The sequence below is a fragment of the Diadema antillarum genome, unplaced genomic scaffold (assembly GCF_040938485.1).
Source record: "Diadema antillarum isolate AM-2024a unplaced genomic scaffold, OU_Dant_1.0 seq00000059_RagTag, whole genome shotgun sequence".
Taxonomy (NCBI): domain Eukaryota; kingdom Metazoa; phylum Echinodermata; class Echinoidea; order Diadematoida; family Diadematidae; genus Diadema; species Diadema antillarum.
This window is the reverse complement of record NW_027271164.1, coordinates 2,399,762-2,414,258: the sequence shown is the minus strand read 5'-3', so window position 1 is coordinate 2,414,258 and position 14,497 is coordinate 2,399,762. Positions and strand designations below refer to the sequence as shown.

At 36.7% G+C, this 14,497-nt stretch overlaps 1 protein-coding gene across 1 annotated transcript in view; it reads left to right on the top strand.

Moving 5' to 3' along the window:
* The first annotated feature begins 350 nt into the window (after positions 1 to 350).
* Positions 351 to 14,497, top strand: part of LOC139725821 (uncharacterized) — a 65,271-nt gene continuing 51,124 nt past the window's right edge. Inside the window, exons 1-5 of the mRNA XM_071636902.1 lie at positions 351 to 555; positions 11,165 to 11,383; positions 12,401 to 12,590; positions 13,018 to 13,271; positions 13,804 to 14,247. Of these exons, the coding sequence (XP_071493003.1) occupies positions 459 to 555; positions 11,165 to 11,383; positions 12,401 to 12,590; positions 13,018 to 13,271; positions 13,804 to 14,247 (1,204 nt within the window). The 5' untranslated portion in view covers positions 351 to 458. The remainder of the gene's footprint in view (positions 556 to 11,164; positions 11,384 to 12,400; positions 12,591 to 13,017; positions 13,272 to 13,803; positions 14,248 to 14,497) is intronic.

Below are 14,497 nucleotides of genomic sequence, written 5' to 3'. Positions count from 1 at the left end.
TGACAGAGATGAACAATTGCTTGCTCAGCTCATATTTCCCAGTGAAACACCCGATATCTTCAGGCGGCGGGTCTTCCCAAGCCATACTTATCCCGGGGGCTATGTCATAATGTGGCGGAGGTTAACCAAATTAGTCTCCTTGCACTTGGTTGTAACTAGAATGACAGCTGTGACAGGAAACCCACTGTTTAGACCCAAAAACTTGTCTGACAAGGAAAAAAAGAGGAGAGAAAAACATCGAGACAGCTCATACATTTTCGTCTACGAAGTAGTTTTCATCCTGAAGAAGGGATTCCAAGGTCATGGCGCAGCGGTACAAAACTCGATGGCGAGAAGTCCATCTCGACGTTGGTTCAGTTGGGCTATTACAGAGAGGAGAGGCGCTGGCGTAAAGGTCTGTCCAGCACAAAGTCTCCTCAGTAATCTGCTTGCTCGGTCTGTCACAAAGATTGTACGTCATGTATAGCTTTGTGGACCAAGTTCGCCGGCACAGGCGGAAGCTGCTCCTTTTATTTGCTTTCATAGCAACCCTGGCAGTAACTTGCGAAGGACAAGGTAGGCTGTTTTCCATTAGGAAAAATGTTTATCGGCATCTGCTATTTTCTTTGGAAATTGTCAGTGTTTGAATATACATGAAATTGATTTTCCTGAGCAAAGGTTTACACTTTGATATATTTTCGACAGGATGTTCCTATATCTGAATATTTTTTACATTTACATACTGAAACTACAAACGTTTGTTTGTCCGTTTGGTTTTGTTCTTTTGGTTGTAATGCAGTTCTCATGCATGATTGTCGATGAAACGAATTTTCATCGATTTGACCTAGAAACACAAAACCTGTTATGTGCAGAAGCTTGCTTGTGTGTCCATGCTATGACGAACATTATCGTTACCTATAGTAATCGTTAGAATTATGGTAACTACGGGTTCTAATCTTTGTCGTTGTAAGGTCATTACTTACTTTCCCGACTGACCTGTTAACAATAATCCTAACATAAGGGGTGTTTTCCTGATAGCATGATTTCTACTCAACACTGTTAAGATGAACATGTTGCTAAAAACTATTGACTAATGATTCGATAGGGCCGTTTTGCAAAGTGTTCTCGTTAATGCTGTTGCTAATAGTTATAGAGGTTCATGTTTTCTTCCTTATGACTAGCCATCAGTTCACAAGGTAGTAATACCCTCTATAGATATGGCAAGGTGTTTTTTATTTTAAAAAAATAGCAAAGCCACAGGAAATAAGAAGAACTACTTCTTTTGTTGACTACTCGCTTTTTGAACAGTTTAATAATCTTTCAAATTTTTAGAATTACTGAATCGATTTTTAGTTTAGTGTTCATAGACGTAACATAAAATCATACTTTAATAGTTAGCCAGTGAGCTCTTGTATAAGACACCCCACGGCGATAAGATTACATCTGATAAATGGTAAATGCCTGATCAGATAGAATGATAACAGCAGAGATTATGTGATCTTGCCTGGTTCCACTGCGTCTTTAAGAGAATGCTAAAAAATAAAATGTTAGATTATCACATGACTTAGAGAAAATGGCGGTAACACTTAATCTAACAGTGATGATATAATAATGATCATAATACGTATAGTAACGACACGAAGTAGTACGTATGTTTAAAAACACAAGGTTTTGTGTTTATGAAATGTATTAACACTCTTTAAAGGAAAGGCATTAACAAACTGCCCGTGGACCCACTGTGCTGGTACCAAAGCAGTTACTAGTTAATAGTTACATAGTGAAATGGATACTACCTCCTTTATTACTAGACAGGTTTATAAGGTTAAAGCTAAAGTAAAAGTGACTCCCATAAAAGTATATAATGATACATCTAGCCAAAAAAAAAAAAAAAAAAAAGAGAGACGTTTATGCTAATCATCATCCTAGATTTCATCTACAGTAACTGTATAATCATTATTAGTCTAGTATCCGGGTATTTTTTTCAAAGAAAAGGAAACATTAACATTCGATAGTGCATTTCGATCATAGGATGAGTGAATGAGTTTAAAAGCCAATTTTATACTACAAACTATCAATCATTTGTTCATGAACTAAGTCACAATGCTATTTCATTAAGAATGATGTGTACGAATCTGAAGACATACTTATGTTGCCTAAAGAACCGTAAATGGAACAAAACCATTTTCAACATATAAAGATTATTGAATTGTGTGAGCGATTATTCTCTTACATAATGTCATTTGTATGAAAATCGTGACTTAGAAACCGTAAAAAAATATTGATACCAATGTCAATTGTTTACTTAACCCTACTCTCTTCTAAACTGACGAAACCTAGCATTTCGCTCTGATTTCATTGTCATTGATGTCTTAGTGAATGTTTGCTTGAATCGCATGTTTTAAGTCTCTCTTGACATTTTCATTTTCGTAATCCTTATTGCACCTTTACATATTTGTACGATACGTAGGCCTACTATACGAGAAAAGCAAATGATTTCCTTTCTATGCCTCAAAGCCTATGATATTTAATCAATGCAATATCTAGATAACATAGAAATAATGCATTTTAATAAACTAAGATTTGTTTAAACGGCTACATATATATATATACGAACATGACTTTAATAATACCTGGGGAATGATCAATCTGTAGCGTCAAATTATCGGCAGAAATCATGATGAGTTGTAGCATAATTATAATTTGGAGAATAATCTTAAAGGTTATTTTTACCCACTATAAGCCATTATCGATTGATTATGAAACCTTCGTTCTTTTAACTCAAAAATTCCACGTGGAAAACCTTGCATGTTACCCAAAGGTCTAAAAAATAACAATTTTAGATTCCGTTATGTCAAATCACCACGGACACATTTGAATCCTCTCTGATGACCTATCTGGTTGATTTGTTACAATGTCTTGTGTCGTTTTTAGTTAAAGGGTGTGTACAATTCTGGTCGAGGTGAGGATTTAACTTTTAACTTTTTGCGAAATGTTCAGAAACCACTCTATGAGATGTCACAGAGCATGCAATTCTAAGGGGTATCAAAAGTTTATTTGATGAAAATCGGTTTTAAAGTGGCCGAGATATCCAAAAACAAGGTGAAACAAAGAGATCCTAATAAAGTTGGGGCATGTAGTCTTTTATTATTTTCACTTTTTGGGATATCTCAGCCATTTGAAAACCAATTTTCATCAAATAAACGTTGAATCCTTCTTAAAATTACATGCTCTTTCATATTTCATTAGAGGTTTCTCATTATCTCACTTAGGAATGTTAAAACCATGAATCCCCACCTCAACCAGTACTGTACAGCCCCTTTAATTGCTGTTTGCCTTAACAGTCATGGTAAACAGCGCCTAGGTCATCAGCAGATGTGCGCTGTGACAGAAAATCTATTTTCGTTATTATTATTATTATTATTATCATTATCATTATCATTTTCATTACTATTACCTTGCCAACGAGGGCTTTGACTTCATTACACATCACATTGTTGTCAGTTTTAATATTTCTATAACATATTAGCTGCAAATTAGCAAAGATAAAGAGAAACGTTAATAACCGAAAAATATGCTCTGAGTAGAAATACCATAATTATACAATATGAAATGATAACGAGCTACTAGGAACATGTGACCTCTCCGAAATAAGTGCATCATCTTTCTAAAGCCCCTATATAGAGTCTAATACATACGTTCTATGAACCAACGTACGGTTTTACTCCAATAAGTGGCATATTTTGATAACTGTTCACATCTTTAAATTATCAAGAAAGAGTGTTGTCATGAATTTTAAAAAATGAAATGAATTAGTCGATGATTCCACTCAAGTGGAATAGTATTTCCTTACTGCTCTTCTTCGGACTCAAGAATGATATATGCATATTCTGACAGTTTTGAATAATTTTTACTCTTTACACTTGAACGCAAAAGTTTTAAATAAGATAAAATGGACTATAGAAAGATGATGTTAACTTTGGAGTATTTGATAAAATCCTAGCTCCCTTTACTAACAGAACAAGCAGAGACAGTTTACCTACCTAATTTGCAATGTGATTGCTGGATTGATAAGGTAATTATTGCGTGTTGAGGATTGTTGACTTTGATTAATAATAGTGAAGTTCAGCTGCTTAAAGTTGTTACATATTTTTGTACCTGCGTTTTATTTGGACGGGTCAAAAAAGCTACTAACTCGGATTTAACCGATTGGAAAAATATATGATCAGATTTGTTCTTCTTTGTAACTTACTGAAAATATCTCGATCAATGAAAATCGGATCAAGTTTGTTGAAAAGAAACATGTAAAGAAATGAACCAGACCTCTTGAATGGTAGATAGACATGTCAGATGTGCATTAGAATATAGACAAGGGCCCTATTTCATAAAGCTGTTCGTAATAAAAGTTATGAACAACTTGCGAGCGACTGGTGATCAGTTCTAATGTGCTATACGTATCAGAATTTCCATAATTCAGTACATGAACTGATCACCAGTCGCTCGTAAGTCACTCATAACTTTACGAGCAGCTTTATGAAACACCCCCCTGAATTTGCATTTTAGGTCAATAAAAATCTTTTCTTCAGATCCCTGTAGAGAAAGGCATGTTATCTTTCATTTCATTTCATTTTTCATTTCATTGCATATCAGATCTCTTTAATGGTAGAAAGACATGTCAGACATGCACTAGAAAATTGGCCTGAATTTACATTTTAGGTCAATAGAATATTTATTCAGATACCGTGCAGAGGAAGGCAAGTTCTCTTTCATTTCGTTTCACTTCACTTCACTTCATTTCACTTCATTTCATTTCACTTCACTTCACTTCACTTCACTTCACTTCACTTCACTTCACTTCATTTCATTTCATTTCATTTCATTATATTTTATTTCATTTCATTCTCCATTTTGATTCTCTTTATTTCATTATATTTCATTTCATTTCGTTTCACTTCACTTCACTTCATTTCATTTCACTTCATTTCATTTCATTTCACTTCATTTCATTTCACTTCACTTCATTTCATCTTCATTTCATTTCACTTCACTTCATTTCATTTCATTTCATTTCATTTCACTTCATTTCATTTCATTTCATTTCACTTCATTTCACTTCATTTCATTTCATTTCATTTCACTTTTTCATTTCACTTCATTTCATTTCATTTCACTTCATTTCATTTCACTTCACTTCATTTCATTTTATTTCATTATATTTCATTTCATTTAATTCTACTCCATTTCGATTCTATTTAATTCATTATATTTTATTTCATTTCATTTCATTTCATTATATTTCATTTCATTTCATTTCACTTCATTTCATTATATTTCATTTTACTTCATTGTACTTCACTTCATTTCGTTTCATATTTCCTTTTCCAACAAAAAATACACATGGTACGTGACAATCTGAATAGAATGTCTTTCAATAGCATCTGCACGTGCATTGTTATGTGATGAGATAGCAAACTTCAAGCAAAATCCTTTAACAGCTCAGAGCATAGCTTTTATCTAAGGTTACAGACAGCCGTGTCAACATAGCACATAATTTTGATAGATAGTAGGAACTGATGATTCACTGACTAAATCAAAATGCTCGATTTCTCGTCCCAGTCCCTAAGACAACACCTCTTATATTGCAAACATGGCGCTTTCTTTTGTCCCTCAACAAGCACTACAAGCTAATTTGCCTTGACCTGGAACCAATATGCTGCTAGCCGCCACCCTGCGATTCCACAAAGATCAGGTCCAATCGAATCTAACGCGCAGCGGTGGCTGACAAAGCAATTACCCAGGGGTCTTTCTTCCCCTCTTCTCTCCTTCTCTCCTTCTCTCTCTCTCTCTCTCTCTGTCATTCCTGTACCTTGTCGAATTCACAATCAATTCTCCAACTTTCTGGACTTCTTGTTAAGTCAGTAATTTGATTTTACAAATCTAATTACCTTTTGTGCGAGATGCGGTACTAAGTTGGTTTCTTTCAGAAGAGATATGGGCTTTCTTGAGGCTCGTTACGCCTGTTCCCTTTACCAGCAAATGACATTTTGTCACAACGTCTGCTTAAATTGTGTTGAGTCTCTATGGATTTAAACGTCAATCATCCTTAGCTGGACACCTGTATGGTAATCACTCGGAATACTAATTCAGGTTTTCTCCACTATGAATATATTGTACACGTTTCTTTTGATTTAAGAACATTCATGGGATATAATAGGTCTTTTGCATGTTGCTTTTTGGTCTCCACGTTATGCCGTTCCTCTAACACCTGCACAGCCCTTTACAGATTATGTCAGATCAGTTTGGATTTGATTGATGTGAGATTACACGATAATTCTGTTGGGTTTTAGTATTCTTTATCACACATGGACAAATCAAACCTATAAATGCCTTCTTTTCGTTGTAGTATTGTTGTATTAGCTCACACAACGACCAGGAGAAAAAATAATGTTACGAAGAAATTATCAAATCACTGCCTATACAAGGTCATTCTTTTGGTAAACCCTAACCCTAGCTCACACAACGACCAGGAGAAAAAATAATGTTACGAAGAAATTATTAAATCATTGCCTATACAAGGTCATTCTTTTGGTAAACGATTGGCCACTCATCGACAGATAATATGCACAACTTGTCTGGTACATTTTTTGAATATTTAAGGTTACCTAATGAATATTGGGGGACGAATCGTGCTTTCATTCTGATAACGATTATCTTTATTTCAATATCTAACAAATATTGCTTTTGTAAAGTGTACGGTGTTTGCATGAGCATGTATTCCAGAAAGACACGCGAGTAAGCTTCCAAAATGACAGAGTTTTACAAGCACACAAGATAATACACGTCGTATTTGGGATTGATAACATAGTTTTGTTCCCAACCAACCTTTGAGAAGTCTTCAACATCTGGCCATACTCACTGGTATATCTTCGCTGATTCAACAGTCATGCATGAGAGGCTGTGAATTATATAATTACAGTAGTTTTTCTACAACCATCTTTTTGGAATCTATCATCAATACTGTTTGAAATTATACTTCTGTTTTTATCTATATTTCTTATTCCAACCTGTCTTGTCATTGTCCACTGGTTTGCATGCTTGTGCAACGTGCATGGGTAGTTCCACCCCCATTAATCACGGTGACTAAACTGCATGTTTATTAATTGATCATAACCCCAAAGAGATGGATTCTCAAAGCTTCTTCCACCTATAGACACTCACTGTTACTAACATAATTGCAAAAAAAGAAGAAGAAGAAGAAGAAGATAAGAATGAACATTTAAATGAGTGAGATTATCGACATTATTTTGTTGACACAGTTATCGGTGAAACATTATATCAATCACAACATCTTTGCCGTTCCCGTAAGAATGGAGAACTTTGCTAGAAAATAAAGACTCGGCCTATATATGTGAAAGATATCTATGGAAAATGCATATCACGTAACTCCAAAGCGTAAGAAGGAATAAATCATACGAGTGATCAAAATATCGTAGACAACAAATTGTGGGCAGAAATACATTCATGTAGGCCTATCTGTCTTTATGTATTTCTTTACGTTTAAAGGCATTATTTACCATTTGCAGATTTTGAAACACTGAAACCCAGCTTCAGTGCTTCAAAATAGTTCTAAAATGTAAGTTAGGGATAGAAACAAACAGCGTAAAAATGTTAATTAATATGATCACTGTAGGTATTGTTGAATATACAAAACGTGAACAAAAGTTATGGTAATATTATTTCTAGAATAAACCATCTACAGTTATGGTTTATTGAAGAAAATAGTGATATCTCCTTGTATTATAGGTTTTGTCTCAACTTCTTTATATGGCGAGCTGTTTTGTGATACAACTGACATACTCATATGCGTCAAATGTGATAACTAGAACATTTTTAAATCATTGCTCCCAAAGGTAAACAGTGCAGTTAAACATTTATTATACACGAAAATTCCATAATTCTTTATGAACAATAATCACAGATATAAATTTTCAACCTATTATTGCCATACACGTATTCTCAAGGTTTCTGCTTCAAAATTGGAAATCAAAGACATACACTTTGAAACATGAATACGAACGATTTATTGTGTATTGTGGCTAATGCAAAGGTTGATCCAGATCCCTACCCATTCCCTGTAACTAACAGACTAATCTTATTTAATTGTGATAAGGTTCAAGTTGTCATGCTTGGATTTGGTGATTGGTCATGCTCGGAATGGAATGTGATCCCTTCTCACAGTGTCATGTGAAATAAACTCCAAAGCATGCAATGAAGACAGCCGAGTGAGTATGGCCTTTACTAAAGACACTTCAGATCTTTGTAAGATAGTTTTACATAATAGGATTATACCACGATGTGCAAATAACTATTTTCCTTGCTACAATCATAAAACATGAGAAGGCTACTACAGGAAAGGGTTTTAAGAAAATAAAGGAGCAAAAGGTCTTGATATTACGCCAGGTATGTTTAACGTGTATAGTTCAATACCATCTTTAAGTTGGCTTTACTAGATAGGTATGAAAGCAGATGAACAGAATGGTAGGGGTTTCTCGATGTTCGTACTAAGAACTAAAATATGGAACTACATAATTTATACGTGCTCATTGAATGGTGGTGATGGTATAGCGACCAAATCAGCAAATTAGCCAAGGCGATGGTGTTATAAACTCCAATTCCACAACTCCACAAAGTGCTGCCATGTGTTTAGTAAATGAATTAGCAACTTAAATCCCGTGGACCCTATCAGTCGTCATAAGGTAATTATGGTATGTAGAATCAACTTGACGAAAACCAAACGAAGGACGTAGCTTTTTTTAAGTCCTGACGTCACCGTCTCATCTAATTTGCACTTGCCGGTGATGCTGATATAACTGTTGCATACAAACATATGAAACATCGGACTCTCAGGTCTGATAGTTTTAAAACCTCTACCATCTCGTTTGTTTGATGATACCCTATGTGATAAAGCCAACCAATCGCATCTTAAGTCCACTGGAGGGGTTACGCTCATTTCCTGTGTAGAGAGAATATTTAGAATGTGTTTAGAAGTTACATAGAATACATATTTGAAGAGCTTTCAACCAAAAGGAGATAAATCCATTGAAAAACGATGCATTTAGTGCCTTTTGGAAGTAAGCTCTTCATTGATAGAGTAATACATTTACACTGGATAAGTAACGTAAAGTATTAAGGTTGAGTTTTTCTCGACCAATCAGCTAAATGTGCGGTGTCAAAGTAAGGTTTTTAATAGCTAGGTTCGAAATGAGCTCCGCATTATCACTGCAAGGCAACTTGCCCTATAATTAAGTGTAAGATAAGAAATGTATCGTTTGCGGGTTTGGTTAATTCTTGATTGCAGCTGATTGGTTAGTGTAATTATACTAGGTGTTTCAAAAAACATTTTCCACTTTTGATTCTTAATAATTCAAAAACTATATATCAAATAACACTGTCATTGATATGAGTGATAGCTGAATAGTGTACAATTTGGTTGAAGGTGGTTTAAATATGAAAGCATAAATAAGTTTCATGAAATCCATGATTCATTTCACAGTTAGGTTCCAGACTTTGCTCTATTTTCAACCCTCTGTACAAAATTTCACTTTGCACAGGAGTCAGTGGGTGTGTATGGGAGTGTGTGGTTAACACCCTGACAATGGTCCTGAACAATGGCCAGGGTTTGAATGCTTCATTATTCATTCATGAGAAATTCCACTATCACAGCTAGTCTTTATTCAGCCTCTGGCAGTATCTGTGTAAAGTCAAACGCCTGTCGATACTGTCGTTGAGTCGCGTCAGTGCTCTCTCTACTTCTGAAAAACAAAATTACAATGAATACCTTCTGTTCTATCGTAAACGTGGTGACAGGAAGTAAAGAAAATCAATTAGAGTATATATACACTTGTGTATATGGAGCCTTAAATAAATCTACTCTGAAACAAATCGCCCCAATGATAAATGCTGCTGAACTCTTTACCAAAAATGATCTCTTTTTATCGAAAAAGCGAAAAATGTGTCTATTTAATTAGTAGACAGTTGTATTGAAATGAGGAACTTTAGATCATTTATGCTTATTTATATCCCAAATTTAGTGATATGTGAAGCAAAATTTTAATATGATTGGCAGCTTGAATGAAATGTGGTGTTTACAAGCACTTTACCGTGCATGAATTCAGACTAGCAGTGCCCAGGGCAATCCACATGAATTATTGATTAAGCATTCATGTGCCAGGGAGCGCCAGACTGATGCCTAGTGAACAGGTGGTTCAGGCATGTCCATTGTTCAGGGCCATTGTCAGCACACACTCACATACACATCATTGGATCCTGTGCGAAGTTCAATTTTTGTACAGAGGGTTAAAATTTGACCAAAATCTGAAACCTTACTTCAAAATCAATCGTAGATTAAATGAAACTGATTTATGCTTTCATGTGCAAATCACCTCAAACCAAATTGTACACTATCCAGCTATTACTCATATCAATGACATTTTTATCGAATGAATAGTTTTTGAAATATTTATGATCAAAAGTGGGAAATGTTTTTTGAAACACCTAGTAGAATCGAGATATATAGTGTATATTGTGATTAAACTCTGACTGCACTTTAACGCATCTTCTAGGTAGAGTAGCAGACTTGTGGTCTTAGCTGATTCCCGTAGATACTGCATGAAAGTAAGTTGTAAGATTACAAAGCATGGACCTTGCAAGTCAAACATTACTCTGCACAATACAGTACAAAAAAATCCCTACATCATGCTCCACCAGGTCTAAAAAGCGAAACGCTGAAAGATGTGACAAAACAGAATTTGGCAAGAAATTTTATAACTGTCCGCAGTGTTTCTCTGACCATAACTTTATGACGAGAAATTCAATGTATTATGAAAATGGGAATGGTCAAGTGAAGCAAGCACTATCTCACCTTGCAATGCCTTATGTCCGGAGGATGGACGTGATTGTCATGAAAACTGTCAAGCGGGATAATAGGGGCTGATAATCGTCAATTACCAAACCAAACGAACTGATAACAACTGGGTATTTGAATAACGGCAATGTCAAAGCAAGAAACATACAGTGTACAATGATATTAGGAAGCAAGTATATTTCCACGTATAATATGTTTGGCGCTGTACTAATGTTTCGGCCTTATAATGTCTTCTCCCTCTTCCTTTTCACCACCACTCAAAAGATTCGTCGTTTTCACTCAGCCTCAGTTCAGCAGACCCTCTCCTGCCATGTGTGTATCGGGGAATCCCCTATCTCCACGGAGAATCATGGAAGGTTGACGAATGCACCACGTGTAACTGCGACAACGCTACCACTACATGTGTCATTGAAAGCTGTCAGCCTGCGTTCTGCCCGGAGCCGATCAAACCGGAGGGCGAATGTTGCTTTCTCTGTCCTTACAGTAAGTGATGCGTTCAAGTGAATTCAACCTTTGTATAATAACTTTATGCTGGCAACACAACACAAATTAAAGGGGGAGGGGCGTGCGCCCGGTGCGCCCCTCCCCCTGGATCCGACACTGTCGACTGGTGCCATATACGATGCAATAAGAAACTATGCATGTTCGTATTCAAGGAAATACAATTGCACCTTCGGACACACATTAAAAAGGGTTGGGCAGATTGATGTCGCCAAATGATAGAGTTCGTTAGGTAACTGTCAAAACCCATCACTCTTAGGCTGGTGTATGTAATGGGGATTTTTACGATGATATAGAGAGTTGTATTTCTGTTTGAAGACTTATCATTGATATTACGTCACTTCAAAGCCAGAAAGACAAGTAAATACTGTAAAATTGCACTTGCTTACGAATAAAAAGACGATTTTAACGTACCCGACATCACAGTCATGTCAATAAAGTTCCCAGAAGACGCAAGCTTACTGATAGTCATTCTTACAAGTTTTTTCCCTGATTTTACTGAATTCGTCTGTTCTGTCTTGGCAGATTACATTAGATTCCCTCTTTAAAAAAAAGGAGAGATATATATGAACATTTCTTTTAGTATCCCGTCGTCATCTTGTGCAACGCTCACAAGTAAGTGTAAAACCCTGAACCTGGGACTTTGAACCATCGTCCTAAAGTTACAAGATGATTTAAAGTTTTTCCTTTGTTCTGAAAAAAAAAACCAACCAACAAACAAACAAACACACACACACACACACACACCAGATTCTTGCTGTTAGGGCATGGCATAGTGATGAGCGGTTAGCAAACCTGAAACGCTGTCAAGATGGCAACAAAATTACAATCAAAAGTGAATAGTTGCCTTTGATAGATGAACCTTGACGAAGGATGATGTCTGTCTCTACACATACTATACAACGCATCAAAGCGCTGCGAAAAGTAGTTTGCGGGAACTGTGATGTGATTATAATACATGACTAATATTACTGTATCTCTCTTTGTTCCGTCCCACAGATGTGAAGGTGAAGAGAGTAACTCCAGAGGTGACAAGTTCCCGCCCCCTTTTCGAGGGAGGAAATAACCGCGTGCAGCTCCGTGTTCCAATCAAGTTCCAGGAAGCTATGGACACTACGGGAGTTTCTGGTGAAGGTCTGTGGAGGCTCAGTGCGTGGGCTTCACCAAATCCTGACGGAAGAGGCCCGCGGTTAGTGGCAGCATTAACCTTTTCTCTACATGGTGCGCTACATTGAGTCAATTAGCTGGTCCATCCACTCGTTTTCCGAGTTTGCACTGTGCTCCCCCAGGGCACTGAAGAGTGGGCCTATACACGAGTAAAATTCAATCAAGTCATCGTTAGTTACATCAAACATAACGTGTACACGTTATGACATCAACTTTTGAATATTCATTAGGACTGGTCAAGAAATGTTTTCCGGAAAAATATGAAATTTATAAATGTCACATCTTGCTTACTTCTTATCCGAATTTTGGGGGTCATTTTTTGGAATATTCTGTAATAAAATGTTCTCTTTCTTTTGAATTTTATTCATTCTTTGGTTTTATTTCCTCTTTAACAATACCGACTTGGAAACGACTTGGAAACTTTTCATGTCTCTATATATCCTTCACAGATTCGGGTACTCGAGGGAAACACTCGACGAAACCCAACAGGCACAATATTACAAGAAAAAAGAAGCGTTCGAATTCGCCGATGTCGACTTTTCTTTCGCCGATCAAATGGCCGAGTGTACCGACATGAAGTATATCTGTGTCAGAATTGACCGAGGAGACAATCCGCAGACCACGGGTGACTTGGGCTTCGAGTTCTCTGGCTATCCTGACGAGTCGGCCCAGACTGGGTGCACTCGTGCCCCTGAATGCAAAGGTAAATAGATAAGACGAAAAATGTTAACAGGAGTAGGATTTGATCCAATTTTTCATAGCAGCGATGATATAATTGATATCTTTTTTTTTTTCCAAAGCCATCGCAGTGTTCGTCGTAATTACTCGATCAACGTATATACTTGATGCAGAACTCATCAAAGAAAATACAGAGAACATAAGACCACTCGTTATCCATTTTAAAGGGGTTTCTTTGATAATGTCACTAGTAGCGGCTTTTAATTAGACAAACCTGATAACTTTATGTTGCAGTCCTTGACTCTGTGAACAATGCATTAATTGCATTTGAGACTAAAACAATCAGGTACCTAATCAGCTAACCAGACTGGAAGACATAGTGTGACTTAAGTAACCCATTTAGCTGTTATATAAAAAAAAAATGCTCTCATACAAGGCTTACATGAGAGATGGTTGAGTAAGCAGGTTACAGTCTGTATTGATTTATGGTTATATATTCGATGCCTCGGTATGAAATCCTCAGACCAAGTTGTTTTATCATTTTCGATCTCCACAAGGCATTGTTGCTGAAGATCTCGACTGGAATGTGGAACCCCTGGAGTACGTGATACCTGGTCAGGAGACTTCGGTCAGTATTGATAGCAACGTCATTTTCCGCGAGGGAAACCCAGAACTTTCCGGGAGCGGGCTCTGGCGAATGGGTCTATTCGGTAGCAGAAACCCTGACGGCTCCGGAGACAAATTTAACTACAAATCTCAAACTCTCAGTCGGCCACAAGAAGGCACCACCCTTAATGCTGACAGCCCTCTAGAGATCATGGATGCTGTAACCAACTTTGAGATTGGGTCTGTGGGATGCAATGACTACGGGTACCTTTGCGTCGATTTTACGGGAGGTGAAAACCCCAATCCCAACTACTTCTTCCGTGTTGACGGGGCAGCTGACTCATCGAGAGAAGCAAACACAATCATAAAATGCAAAGAACAAGAATGTTTGTCAAGTAAGTATATTGTTCATGGGAGATTTATTCTTTTCAGGTTTTGACATACATAATATGTCGAAATATGCACGAATTTGTTCTCGTCGTTAATATCAAACAGCTGATGTTAGAGACTACAATTAGACAAGTAAACAACAGAGTTTATTTGTACAGGTCTGGCAAGCATAACGATCTTCTTAATTCTAAAGTGCATGGACTTCGTTTTGTCGTGATCGGACTATGGCTTCCTTAGAAAGACTGTGAAAACCAT